Source organism: Silene latifolia, chromosome 8 (genome assembly GCF_048544455.1).
Source record: "Silene latifolia isolate original U9 population chromosome 8, ASM4854445v1, whole genome shotgun sequence".
In the NCBI taxonomy this organism is placed as follows: domain Eukaryota; kingdom Viridiplantae; phylum Streptophyta; class Magnoliopsida; order Caryophyllales; family Caryophyllaceae; genus Silene; species Silene latifolia.
The window spans coordinates 12,630,211-12,642,966 of NC_133533.1; the positions used below are offsets into that span (position 1 = coordinate 12,630,211).

At 34.1% G+C, this 12,756-nt stretch overlaps 1 protein-coding gene and 1 pseudogene across 1 annotated transcript; one reads left to right on the plus strand and one right to left on the minus strand.

The window, feature by feature from the left end:
• Positions 1-963: 963 nt before the first annotated feature.
• Positions 964-3,698, plus strand: LOC141594135 (F-box/FBD/LRR-repeat protein At3g26920-like). Its single transcript, XM_074414325.1, has 4 exons — positions 964-1,064; positions 1,731-2,682; positions 2,801-2,959; positions 3,132-3,698. The coding sequence occupies exons 2-4, from the start codon at positions 1,750-1,752 to the stop codon at positions 3,396-3,398; spliced, it is 1,359 nt and encodes a 452-aa protein (XP_074270426.1). The 5' UTR covers positions 964-1,064; positions 1,731-1,749; the 3' UTR covers positions 3,399-3,698.
• A 4,512-nt stretch (positions 3,699-8,210) lies between these two features.
• LOC141594716 (uncharacterized) lies at positions 8,211-10,492 on the minus strand (annotated as a pseudogene).
• Between the last annotated feature and the right edge of the window lie 2,264 nt (positions 10,493-12,756).

Genomic DNA, 12,756 nt, shown 5'->3' on the forward strand with positions numbered 1-12,756 from the left:
CAAGTTATTTGGAAATAACACTCACTCTGCAATAATAAATATTCGAGTCGGTTTAATGTAGAGGATATCTAATGACCCAAGTCCACTCGCCTGACCTGGCCCAACTCATTTTATAAAGGGATTGGGCCTTTTATTTTGACCCAAAAAAGCCCATACCTTTGGGCCGGGTTTGAGCTAGGTGTTCGGCCGACCCGGCCCAGCCTACATTTATTAGAAGAGGAATATCTTTTCTTATAAATTTTCGTAAAGTAGCGTTAAACATATTAAAAATTCTTGACAAATTAGTGTGTATTATTAAGATTCAAAAATGATGTCTACATAACATAAATTATATCTATGAGTTACATGATTAATCATTGTAAAGTGGCGATATTTGTCTTTATTTTATTGTGGATAACATTCCATATACACTTTATCATAGTTCATACGAATTTTTATAAATCAAGTATGTTTTTTTGGTGCAGAAAAGTTTAGGTTCAAGTGTGGGCCTTACCCAGGCCAAAGCTGTCGGCCTCTTTGAGGAGTTAAAACGGTGTTTACAGGTCACCTATTAACAGGGCTATATTTTAACTTAATGAGAATCGAATCCCTGACTTCATGGTCAGAAGATGGACTCTTTACCGTTGATGTCAACTCTTGTTTTTAAAGCATGTTATTAAATAAAATACTAGTTAGACGTATTAGGTTAATTATTATTTTGGATAAGTTTGAAATTTTCGGGCCCAAAACCCAATTTATCCCCCAAGGGTCGGGTTTGAGCTTACCTAGTAGGCCCACGTACTTGCCCGACCCAGCCCATCCCACACAAATATGCCGTTTTTGTTATCTTTGCCGGCCCATGCCCACACAGGCTCGGCCCATAATCACTTTTAAATTGAATTTGAGTTTGGCCAATTTGAGTTTCGGGTCAGATTTTGGTGTGGATCGGGATTAGTTAAGGTTTGGGCCGGATATTAAGCCTCTAATCACTTCTGTTTTCTCTCTCTCTCCCCTCCTCCATTTCTGTACTCTTTTAAACCTTTGTTTGCATTTGCCAGCAATAAGGAAACCCTAATCTTCATCAGGTAAATTTTATACTCAATTTTGATATTTGATTCATGCATTTACTAATTGTTTCTCCAACAACTACTCGAGTAATAATTAATTGTTCAAAGTAGTTACGATTCTGCTATTTTATTACCTCATTTTCCGTCTTTGGCCTTTCCACTCGACTTCCCCCATTTTTCATATAACTTGTGAAACAAATGCAACATTTCCATAGAATCGGAGGTAGTATTACTCGCTCCGTCTCAATCATTTATTCAAGGCAAACAAAGGTTTGGACTTTGGGAGTATTAGCATAACCCTTGATTATTATAATGAGGGTGAGTGATCGTCTGATAACTGAGTCAAGTTTTCAATTTGTGCCAAAATCAAAGGCAAATAAATGACCGGAACAGAGGGAGGAGAAAAAGAATTACGCATAGTACCTCTACTTTTTGAGCATATACACATTTTTTTCTGAGCATATTACCATTTATAAATATAGTTTTTGAGCAATATTATATTTTTTTATTGTAGTGTTTTAGTAAATGTACTCAAACACTTTATAGTCTATGAAGTAGTCTATGAACCGCAGAGGGAGTATAACCCTTGTTTATGAACTACAAAGGGTGTATAAGCCTTGTTTATTATGAGGCGAGTGGTCGTCTGATAACTGAAGCAAGTTTTTAATTTGAATTTGTTATTAGGTAATCACACTTGAGAACCATGGAATTAAGGCCCCAAAAGCGTATATGTTTGTCGAAGAATGGCCGAGACAGGTTGAGTGAATTACCAGATGATGTAATTGTGCGCATTCTTTCATGTCTGCCTACTGTTGATGCTGTTAGAACTGTTCTGCTTCGTCGTTTCGGAAACCTTTGGACCATGATTCATAATCTTAACTTTGACTATGATGATTATATTGATAACTTTTGTAATTGGAAAAGCAATGTCAAACGTATTAGGTGGTTTTGTTGTTTCGTCCGAAATGCGCTGATGCGTCAACAAAATCTCTCAATTCATAGTTTTCATCTTAGTATAGCGTTCAATTATCATGACGAAAGAGACAGGGCTGGTGATGATATAAAAGAATGGTTGAGGTTTGCATTGGATAGACAAGTCAAGGAAATCAGATTATCTGATAACTCCGAATATGAATATCAACTTGGGTGTAGTTCGATCTTGCCTAATATGTTCACTAGTCAATTTCTTGTTACGCTTCATCTTGATTCTTGTGAATTCAAGGGAGAATTTCAAGTCAAGTTGCGATCTTTAAAGAAGTTGTCACTTAAATATGTTGCTATGACTGATGAAAACTTTCGAAGGTTTATATCTGGATGCCCTTCCTTACAAGACTTGGTTATTAAATATCCATTGGAGATGATGAAGCTAAGTTTTAGTGCTCCAAAAATTGAGAAATTATATCTTGCTCTTCGCTATGATGGTTCTAGGTTCTCGCTTAATTCCCCAAACCTTAAAAGTTTGCATTTGAAATTTGTTGTTTGGCGAATAGACATAATTGATGTTTCATCTGTTCGTGATATCTACATCAAATATGGAATGCGCTTCATGAATGTCGACGATGTACTTTCATTAAATCAAATGTTGGAAAAGTTTGAAGGTATTGAAGTTTTTCGACTGTCATGTAATACTTCTAAGGTATTTTATTCTCTGGAACAACAGAGCATTGTGGTATTTACACTCTGAATTGTTTAATCTGCTAATTCTTTGATTAATAAACTATTGAGATTACTAATGTCGATTTCCTTCCATTCAGCAATTCCTTCATATAATACAAAAGTTGGAGCTTCTACAAAGTAGATGGAAGCGGGTAGTTCTGGAATTGGATGACTTCTGTGGAAGCTGCCTCTTAGGCATGTATCATCTGATGAGAAGTTTAAAACACTTGGAAGAACTCATTATACACACCACAAAGGTAACTGTCTACTTAAATTAATGGTTAGTCTTTTCTGCAATATAAAATTAGGATTTCCTGAGATTTATCAACTCGTGTAAGACTGTCATTCTACTTTGAGTTGATCCATTATTTCATTTGCCTGCAATTGTTCAATTATTCATGGTTGGTCTTTTCTCATATATAATATCAGGATTTCAAAGCTACTGCTGATTTGCTAAATATCGACCTTTCTTCCCCGTGTGTGACGCCACAACTTAAAACCATCACTTTGCATGGCTATGGGAAATCTTGGAAGAGTCAGCTTCAACTAATAGAATTCTTGCTCAAAAGCGCGGCTGTCTTGGAAAAGTTGGTAATTGTTCCCATATGTCGATTAAAGGAAACAGATGAGCTTGAATTTGTTAAGCATGTGTCGAGCTTCCCTAGGACGTCCAGTGCCAGGGTAATCTTTGCTTGACAAGTGGTGGAACTAGGGGGTTAGTAGGGGCGCTCGCCCCTACGGTAGACGGAAATTTCAGAACTTTTAGTTAAAATTTTCGAAATTTTTCCGAGTGTACCTTATGTCATTACCATTTTGACCCTCTTAAAGTGGGTACTTTGGATTGGATTGGAGGGATTATTAGTGTCATTTAAAAATTACGAGGGCATCGATATTAAGCTTGCATTATGATACTAGACCCATTTAAAAGACAGCGTGCTTGGATGTATCTCATCAGATTTTGTGATATTATAGACTTGTTGAGAGGCCTTCATCAAATCAATGTGCAAATGCTTAAGAAAAAGAATGCATCGTCTCCGCTGTTTAATATTATTAGAAGTATTTTATTGAATATTTGGAATCTGATATTATATTATTAAAAAGAATTTAGATCTATATTTCTGTTTCCATATCTCCGAAACCGAGTCAAATCTATATATCTCTTGATATTCTATTTCACTGTATCTCAATTGTCTGTGACTTGAAATTTGAGAGCGATAATGAAATTAAGGCCTCGAAAGCGTGTACGTTCTTCAAAGGACGATGTCCACCGAGATAGGTTGAGTGAAATGCCAGATGAAATAATTGTAAACATTCTCTCATGTATGCCAACTAGTGATGCTGTTAAAACTGTTTTACTTCGTCGTTTCTGAAATCTTTGGACCTTGGTTCATTCTCTTAAATTTTACTTGGATGAATGCACTAGCAATCATCCTCGTCGTAAATAGTGGTTCGTTCTTTCGTCCACAATGTGTTCATACGTCACGGAAAGCTCTCTATTGATAGAATTCATCTTTGTATAGAGCCTGACCCGACTGCGTCTTATTTAGGAGTATGGCTGAGGTCCGCAAAGGAATTCAGATTATCTAAGTCCAACAATATTTTTACTGGACGTTTGTTTTCTCTTAATTCTAACTTAACAAGTCAATTTCTTGTTACATTTGATTTTGACTATTGCGGATTCAAGGAAAACTTACGAGTCGAGTTAGGATCTCTAAAGAAGTTGTCACTTAACCATGCTGGTATGAGTGACGGTATTTTGGAAAGGTTTATATCTGAATGCTCTTCTTTACAGGAACTGGTTATTGTGGATCCTATTTGGATGAATAACCTAAGTTTTAGTGCTCCAAATATTGATAAATTATCGCTGCTTATTATTAATGATTTTAATTACCGGAACCATCCACTGTCACTTAATGTCCCTAATCTTAGAAGTTTGTATTTGACATTTGATGTTTCGCTACTAAACATAATTGACGTTTCATCTGTTCGTGATTTCTACATCAAATATTCAACCTTCCGTATGAATGACGATGAAGTAGTTGCAATTAATCAAATGTTGCTCGAAAAGTTACAAGGTACTCAAGTTTTTCGACTGTCACTTGATGCTTCTAAGGTATGTTTTTCTCCTCTCTTTTTTCGAGCACAATGTTTTCCATTGAATTATTACACCTTTCATTCTTGAAATCCATTACGGCAAGGATCCCAAAACTTAATTGAACTTAACTGAACTTTATAGGACCGAGCTTGAACTAAAGTGAAATAAAAGTAAAAGTATGTCAAAAAGAACGGGGTCTATAAATACGTTAATTTCCAAATACTTAATTAACTGTTATATGGTTTTGATTGGTAAAATCCATTTCCTTCCATTACAGAACTTCCTCCATCCAACACAATTGGAGGAAATCTTGGCTATTGGAAATCTTGGACGAGTCAGCTTCAACTTATAGAATTCTTGCTTAAATCCGCAGCTAACTTAGACAAATTGACAATTATCCCCAGCATGAAGCCATTGAAGGAAACAGAGGAGCTTGAATTTGTTAACCATATCTCGAGATTTGAGAGGTATTAGCCAACTGTCAGGGTAATCTTTTCTTGAAAAGTATAGTCTTGATGGTTTATATCATTAATCATAGTGTTGGAAATATAGTATCACTATAGGGGCGAAGATATAATTAGAGAATATTTGTTGTTGTGTCGTGGTATGGAGGCCACTGAATGAGAAACGAAATCGCCCCGATTACGGTACAAATCGATATAGGCGTCGTCCCCCAAGGTCACACAACACTCCTAAAAGTTGTGTACTCAACCATTAGGAGTTGGAACTCATATGGTATGCTCAAAATTATCATAGAGAAGTAGTATAGATATATGGAAGATGTATATCTCAAATGACTACATTTCTCATATTTATAGTGATTAATTAACATCATAATCACAAAGATAGTGGCATAACTCCACCATAAACATGACAATAAACATGGAGTTAGTGGCTATAATTATGCAAGTAGTGGTGAGATGCTTTTACGAGGTAATGGAAGGCATCTCTCTAATACAATGTATTTAGACGACATTGCTAGCCTTAGCATTACTTCCAACAATCCCCACTAATGCAAAGGATAGACAAAAATTCTGAGCACATTAATAAGGATTGATACTTAAGTATTAGTGTCTTTCGACTTGAACTAACACATTAGTGAAATGGAACAATTCTTTCATCATCTAGAGAGTGAACGAATTTTGAACTCCTAGACTCCGGGGTAAATTCCAAACACATACCTCACCTTAAGTTCCAAACGAGTTCCGCGATACAATTCAACAAATTTATGGCCAAATGAACCTTGGGATTCTCACGAGTGCTCTAGAGAGATAGCCTAGTCTCTCATAGAAGGAGGCCAATCCTTCACACTCGCGTAGGTGATTCCAACAAGTCTATCTCCATATAAACCACTCACGCATGAGCTATAGAATCATTAAGAGCTCTAAGGCTCAACCTCTCAACATAGCGGTGAATCCATCAAATCTTTCTCAATAAGACCACCCAAATAAAGGGATATGGATTCATTAAAAGCTATAAGGCTCAACCTTTCAACATAGCGGTGAATCCATCAAGTCCTTCTCAATAGGACCACCCAAATAAAGGGATATAGATTCATTAAGAGAAATATCTCAACCTCCATCATTACGGTGATCTCATCAAGTCCGTCTCACAAGGACCACCCAATTTTGGGCTATAAGACCATTAAGAGCTATATGCTCAACCTTCCAAAATAGTGTACATGTCATAGGAATAGGATGTGTACACAAGTATGAGTTATCTATGGCTTCGTTAGACCACCCTTGCATAGCAAGTTCTGGTATCCACCACAAATTCCTCAACTAATAGGCTTTTGCCCATTCCCCTCGACAATTCTAGGACTTCTTTCTTTCTTAGTCCATTAGCTTAAATATGCTTCACTCAAATTTCACAAAGATAATAATTTGTGAGCATATTATTCTCAATCAACTTTCTCAAATCAAATCTGCATAAAATGAGTAAATCTGCAAGTCATTATACACATTATTTTAGCATTATTAAGTTGATATTAGTATTATGCTAAAGATAAACATTAGGCAAAACTCCATGCCCCCACAATTAAGTAGTTGCTAATAATAGCTTCACAATCACCCTGCATCTTACCCATACATCAAGAGTAATATAATATGCTTGCACAATAGACAAGGTTATAATAGTCTTCTCAATAGACTTAAAACAAGATCACCATTAAAGGTAGAAATATATAGTACAGTACTACTCACCATAGATCTCACCTTGTCGATCGTCATTACCTTTTGGTCGATCCAATATCTTTATTGATATCCAACATAGTGCAATTCTTAATATTGCACCTTAGGCACTTCACCAAATGTGAATGATAAAATTTGGTAATGAATACACAAACAAAATGTACTTAGCTGCATAAACTACATTGAAGCAACTATAATTATACATATTAAACTTCTCACAATAGTCAAAACATGTTCTCTTATAACTCATTAGCATCATTGTTCTAATTAAATATAGAGCTTCACTCTCATGTCGTTTAAAAGAACAAATAACCTTCTTTATTATTTTCTCTTTTTAATAAATTGACATAGAATAAAGCATACACGTAGTATTTGTGATTTTGCACCCAAAATCATTTTATTTACTAAAAGCTCTATATACATCATCATTCTTATATTAGAAAAAAACGAATCTCGATGATTGTTTCACTTATATTTACTCTTTGCAAATCCACAATATTTTACAAAAAGAATTTGACTTCTTACAAACATAAAATCAATCTTCATAATCTCATATAGTGTGGTGTAAGCAAAGTGTAACATAAATAATTGAACCTTACGCAACCATTATTTATTGACATAGCCACTATCCAACAAATTAATACTTCTAATTTTGGTTCAATTAGTCACGTATAAAACATGCGATTATCATTTTCTCTACACCCCCACAATCAAAGATATACATACTCTTAACAAATTATAAGATATCAACTCTAAACTTGATGAATAAATTTATCAAATATGTTGAACGTCTTCTCCCACATGTTGTCACGCCACAAATTAGTGACAAACATAATCGTTCAAACAAAATATACACATTATTCATTCATTCATCATCTCAACTTTTAGATATCACATAATCATTGACAAATAATATTCTCCATAATCTACTTTTATGAAGCTTTGACAAATAATCATTTCCAATTTTTTGTCACACATGTCCAAGATACTATATCAATTTAAAACAAAATATTTAATCCCCACATTTGGTTCATAACTCAAATATCAATTTTAGTTTGTCTCATAATCAAAACTAAATAACCAATCCAACAGGGCCGTTTCGGCAATTTAGGTGGCCCCGTGCGAAATTTAAAAATGGGGCCCTCGCGATGTTAAAAAAATTTAATTAATACAAAATGCATCATATATTTTTAATATATTTAAGGCAAAATATTACATAAGTTCTTAAATATTTTCTAAAGTTTCATCAGTTCTTAAAAGTAAAGCTCGACTTGCGTTCTCAGAAGCAAAATCCTCAATTAGCTCATCGTAAGTAACTTTCTCTAAAAGATTATTCTCGATAGCTATCATTGCCAATCCATTTAGCCGATCTTGCAACATTGTTGAGCGCAAATATGATTTCAACAACTTCAACTTGGAAAAACTTCTTTCGGCGGATGCAACCGTTACGGGAATCGTCAACAAAATTCTATAAACAATTACCGCATTAGGAAAACAGCCACCCACTTGTTTCATGTAATTCAAAATAGCAATAGAACCCATTTGTTTCTTAGGCATAAACTCTCTGAAAAATTTTAGATCAACACATAATGCTTTTCCATCAATATCAGACTCATCATTATTCCTAAGCATATTCTCAAGATTAACACAACAAGACTCTAATTCCAAATCATCCAAAGAATACAACTTATCTGTTGTGAACATAAATCCAAATATATTTTCATACTCTTGATATTGTTCAAACCTTTTCTTAAGCGAAGATATTGCTTGATCAATAAGATATAAGAAATAATTAACCCGAAATGATTCTTCTTCGGATAATCGTGGAGAATCATCCGAATTTTCATCAAAATGTTTTTTTCTTCGAATTTCACGCCTTTTAGGAAAAAAGGGATCAATATTCATATCTTTTACAATGGTCCTTGCCGTATCTAATGCCTTGCGAAAACCATATTCTCTATATTTCTCAAAACAAGAAATTAATGCCTTTACTTGTAAAATAGCAACATCAATAAGCATATCTTTTGTTTGTAGATGTTTACTAACCTCATTAACAAAAGACAATATTTCATACCAAATAATTATTGACACTAAAAATTCAAAATCACCGAGTTCATTAAGGGCTAAGGATTTGGCTTCACTTCTAATCTTAGAATCATTATCAACCTCCGCAACTTCTAGTAAAGCTTCTTGTATTTCTTGCATTTGAAATCTTATGGCTTTTACACTATCAATACGACTTTCCCAACGGGTTGCTGACAACGGTTTAGGAGTCAAACCTTGTACATTACTCTTCAAAATATCTCATCTCTTTGTTGAATGTGCAAATATTGTATATATGCGTTGTATAATTCCAAAAAAGTCTCTAGCCTTGCCACAAGTATTAGCTATGTCACATAATGTCAGATTTAAACTATGACAACCACAAGGAGTATAAAAGGCTCTAGGATTTAAATCTAACAATTTTTTTTGTACACCTTGATGTTTTCCTTTCATGTTAGAACCATTATCATAGCCTTGACCTCTAACATTATCTATATCAAGGCCAAGTGATTTTAGTTCATTTTGTAAAGCATCGAAAAGTCCTAGACCACTAGTATCACACACATTCAAAAATCCCAAAAACGATTCTTTAATTAAAAATTCACCAGAAGATGCATCCACATAACGTAAAATCATAGTCATTTGCTCTTTGTGGCTAATATCAGGGGTACAATCTAAAATAACAGAGAAGTACTTCGCACACTTAATTCTCTCAATGATTTTAGATTTTATTTTAGAAGCAAAATAAGCGATCGAATCAGTTCATTTTGGATATTATGACCAAGATAGTGAACATGAGTATCTTTATTTACTATACGGCTAACATGTTCTTGCATAATAGGATCAAAGTCTACTAACATTTCAACCAGCCCCAAAAAATTCCCATTACTATCTTCATACAATTTACTATTGGAGCCACGGAATGCTAGATTATGCTTTCCAAGGAATTTGACGATTGAAATAATTCTCAACAATACATTTTTCCAATGTTCTTTCTCTTTCCGAAATCTGCCTTGGGCTTTTTCATCAATTGTTGTATTCGTTTTTAACCTTAAACGCAATTCATACCATATCGTCATATTTTTTACATGTCGCGCACTAACTTCATGTTCTTTAAGCCTTTCGCTAAGGTGAGTCCAATCATTATATCCTTTTGTTACTAAAACATTCCTTCCTTGACATGTTCCAAACAATTTACAAAAAAAACAAAAACCTTATCAAGATCAAATTGAGTAAACAAGCCATTCTCTATCCCATTTTTCCCCATTAGGCAATTTTCTAGTATAAAATTTTGATGAAAAATGTCTTTTAGATTGATCATAGGGACCTTTTTCAATTGTTAAATCTCTTTTTGGACCATTAACTGCTAATCTATCTTTCGATTTCGCATTCAAATTGTCCGAGTTTCTAGGATCATATATATCTATCGTAATACCAGACGGTCCAGACTCTACATTATCACTACATGGAACATGATCTACATTAACATCATCTTCAATAGTTTCATTAACAAAGTCGTCAAGATTTTCGGTGGGCAAATTTTCAACATTGACGTGAGGCACCTCGGTTACATTTTCATGAGGCAAAGTTTCATTAACATCCAGATTGACAGCAATATTACCAAGAGTTTCATTCAAATCCACATTATTACCAAGATCACAATTATCAACATTTCTTATCACAAATTTATCAAGAGCTCCTTTTTGAGACCGAGTTAATTCTTCAATTTTTTGTTTTTTCTTACGTTTTTCAGAACCGGAATCATATTTTCTCATTTTAGAAGACATGACTCTACAGATAAAACAAAAAATCAGAAAAACGAGCAATACAAAAAAAAAAAATCAAACCGTATATCAGTAAGATGTTAAGAAAGCACCTATTTGTTGATTGAACCTTAATTTCGTAAGTGATTGACGATTTGACTCGACTGATTGTTCGTCAGTTGCAATTTGATTGTTCGTCACTTCGTCTGTTGCAATTTGATTATTATTTCTGCAAAACAATTACAAAAATAAACAAAATTAATTGATGTTGGAACAATATTATACAATTATACAAATAATTTAAAAATCGCTATAATATACTACAAATCAAAAATCAGCCGATTTCTCCACAAAAATCAAACCATAACAAGAACCGAAGAACATTGAATCTTTCAGAATTTTGATAAGCAAAAAAATTACCTTAAATTCCTACAGTAGATGAGAATATTGAGTTTGAGGATTAAAATCATTGATATTATATACCAAGAGCCCAAGAATTGCACCGTTGGAAATCTTGGAATGAAATTGCAAGATTGAAAAATTGGGAAGGAGATTGTTTAGGAATATTGACTGATTCTAGCCTTGAAATTAGGTAAGAATATAAGATTTTGGAAAGAAAAAAATTAAAAGAGGAAGTTGGAAGAACTGAAGAAGTTAGGGAAAACGTGTGCTGTGTTTGATATTTACTCAAATTTTTTTTTTTTTTATCGATAAAGGCTAACTTTTACCAACTTTGGGCTCAAAAATTTGGGGCCCTGTGCGACGGCCCGGGCTGCACAGGCCCAAAGACCGCCCTGCCATCCAAATGTGTGAAATATTTTGCTTGATAAACATATTGTACACATAACAATATCTTGGACACTTAATCATTCTAACTACTTGTCAATCAAAAATCCTGGAACAATTTCATTCACATATTCTTGAAATCAATTATCGAAGAGTAATTTTGCCAAGATTATAGACATATCATACCAAATAAAGTAGTAGCTTAAACATACGAACGATTAAGGCATATATAATTTGACCAAACCTTCATATTTATCATCATAAATATTTTAAAGGAAAGTCTCGAGAACATACCTTAACCACAAGAATGGAATTGAGCAATAAAATTATAGATAATACCATTCTTTTATAAGTCTTCATAAAAACTTTTAGCATACTACCATGACATTGTTGTCCATTTTAAGCATGGTAGATGACCAAATATGCTCACGGCTTCAACTACAAAGTTGTAGCCCTTCTTCTTAGCTTTCCAACGCCATCTTACACGCCTCAAACAAAGCTCCAGAGACCGAGTTATGGCCAAAATACCAAATTGCTGTCTCACCCTCCGCGGCCTGCCTCTTATATACGAATAACAATATTTTTGGCCAATAGAAATAATTCAAATGACAAAAATAATGAACACAACAACAATAATAGCGATAAAATTTCGTTTCTCAATTGTTGGAAATATAGTATCACTATAGGGGCGAAGATATAATTAGAGAATATTTGTTGTTGTGTCGTGGTATGGAGGCCACTGAATGAGAAACGAAATCGCCCCGATTACGGTACAAATCGATATAGGCGTCGTCCCCAAGGTCACACAACACTCCTAAAAGTTGTGTACTCAACCATTAGGAGTTGGAACTCATATGATATACTCAAAATTATCATAGAGAAGTAGTATAGATATATGAAAGATGTATATCTCAAATGACTACATTTCTCATATTTATAGTGATTAATTAACATCATAATCACAAAGATAGTGGCATAACTCCACCATAAACATGGCAATAAACATGGAGTTAGTGGCTATAATTATGCAAGTAGTGGTGAAATGCTTTTACGAGGTAATGGAAGGTATCTCTCGATTATTTGTTTACCTTTACTTTTAACGCAAAGAATAAAAGAAAGGAAGAGGAGAAAATTTGTAATTATAGTTAATGAATGAAAAGTGGACAATAGCCTCATTG

What these genes read in the sequence shown, in the direction of transcription:
- LOC141594135 (XM_074414325.1), top strand. Translation starts at nt 1,750, where the DNA reads ATGGAATTAAGGCCCCAAAAGCGTATATGTTTGTCGAAGAATGGCCGA. An exon ending in TGTCATGTAATACTTCTAAG is followed by an intron (nt 2,683 to 2,800) that starts GTATTTTATTCT and finishes CCTTCCATTCAG; the next exon opens with CAATTCCTTCATATAATACA. An exon ending in TCATTATACACACCACAAAG is followed by an intron (nt 2,960 to 3,131) that starts GTAACTGTCTAC and finishes ATATAATATCAG; the next exon opens with GATTTCAAAGCTACTGCTGA.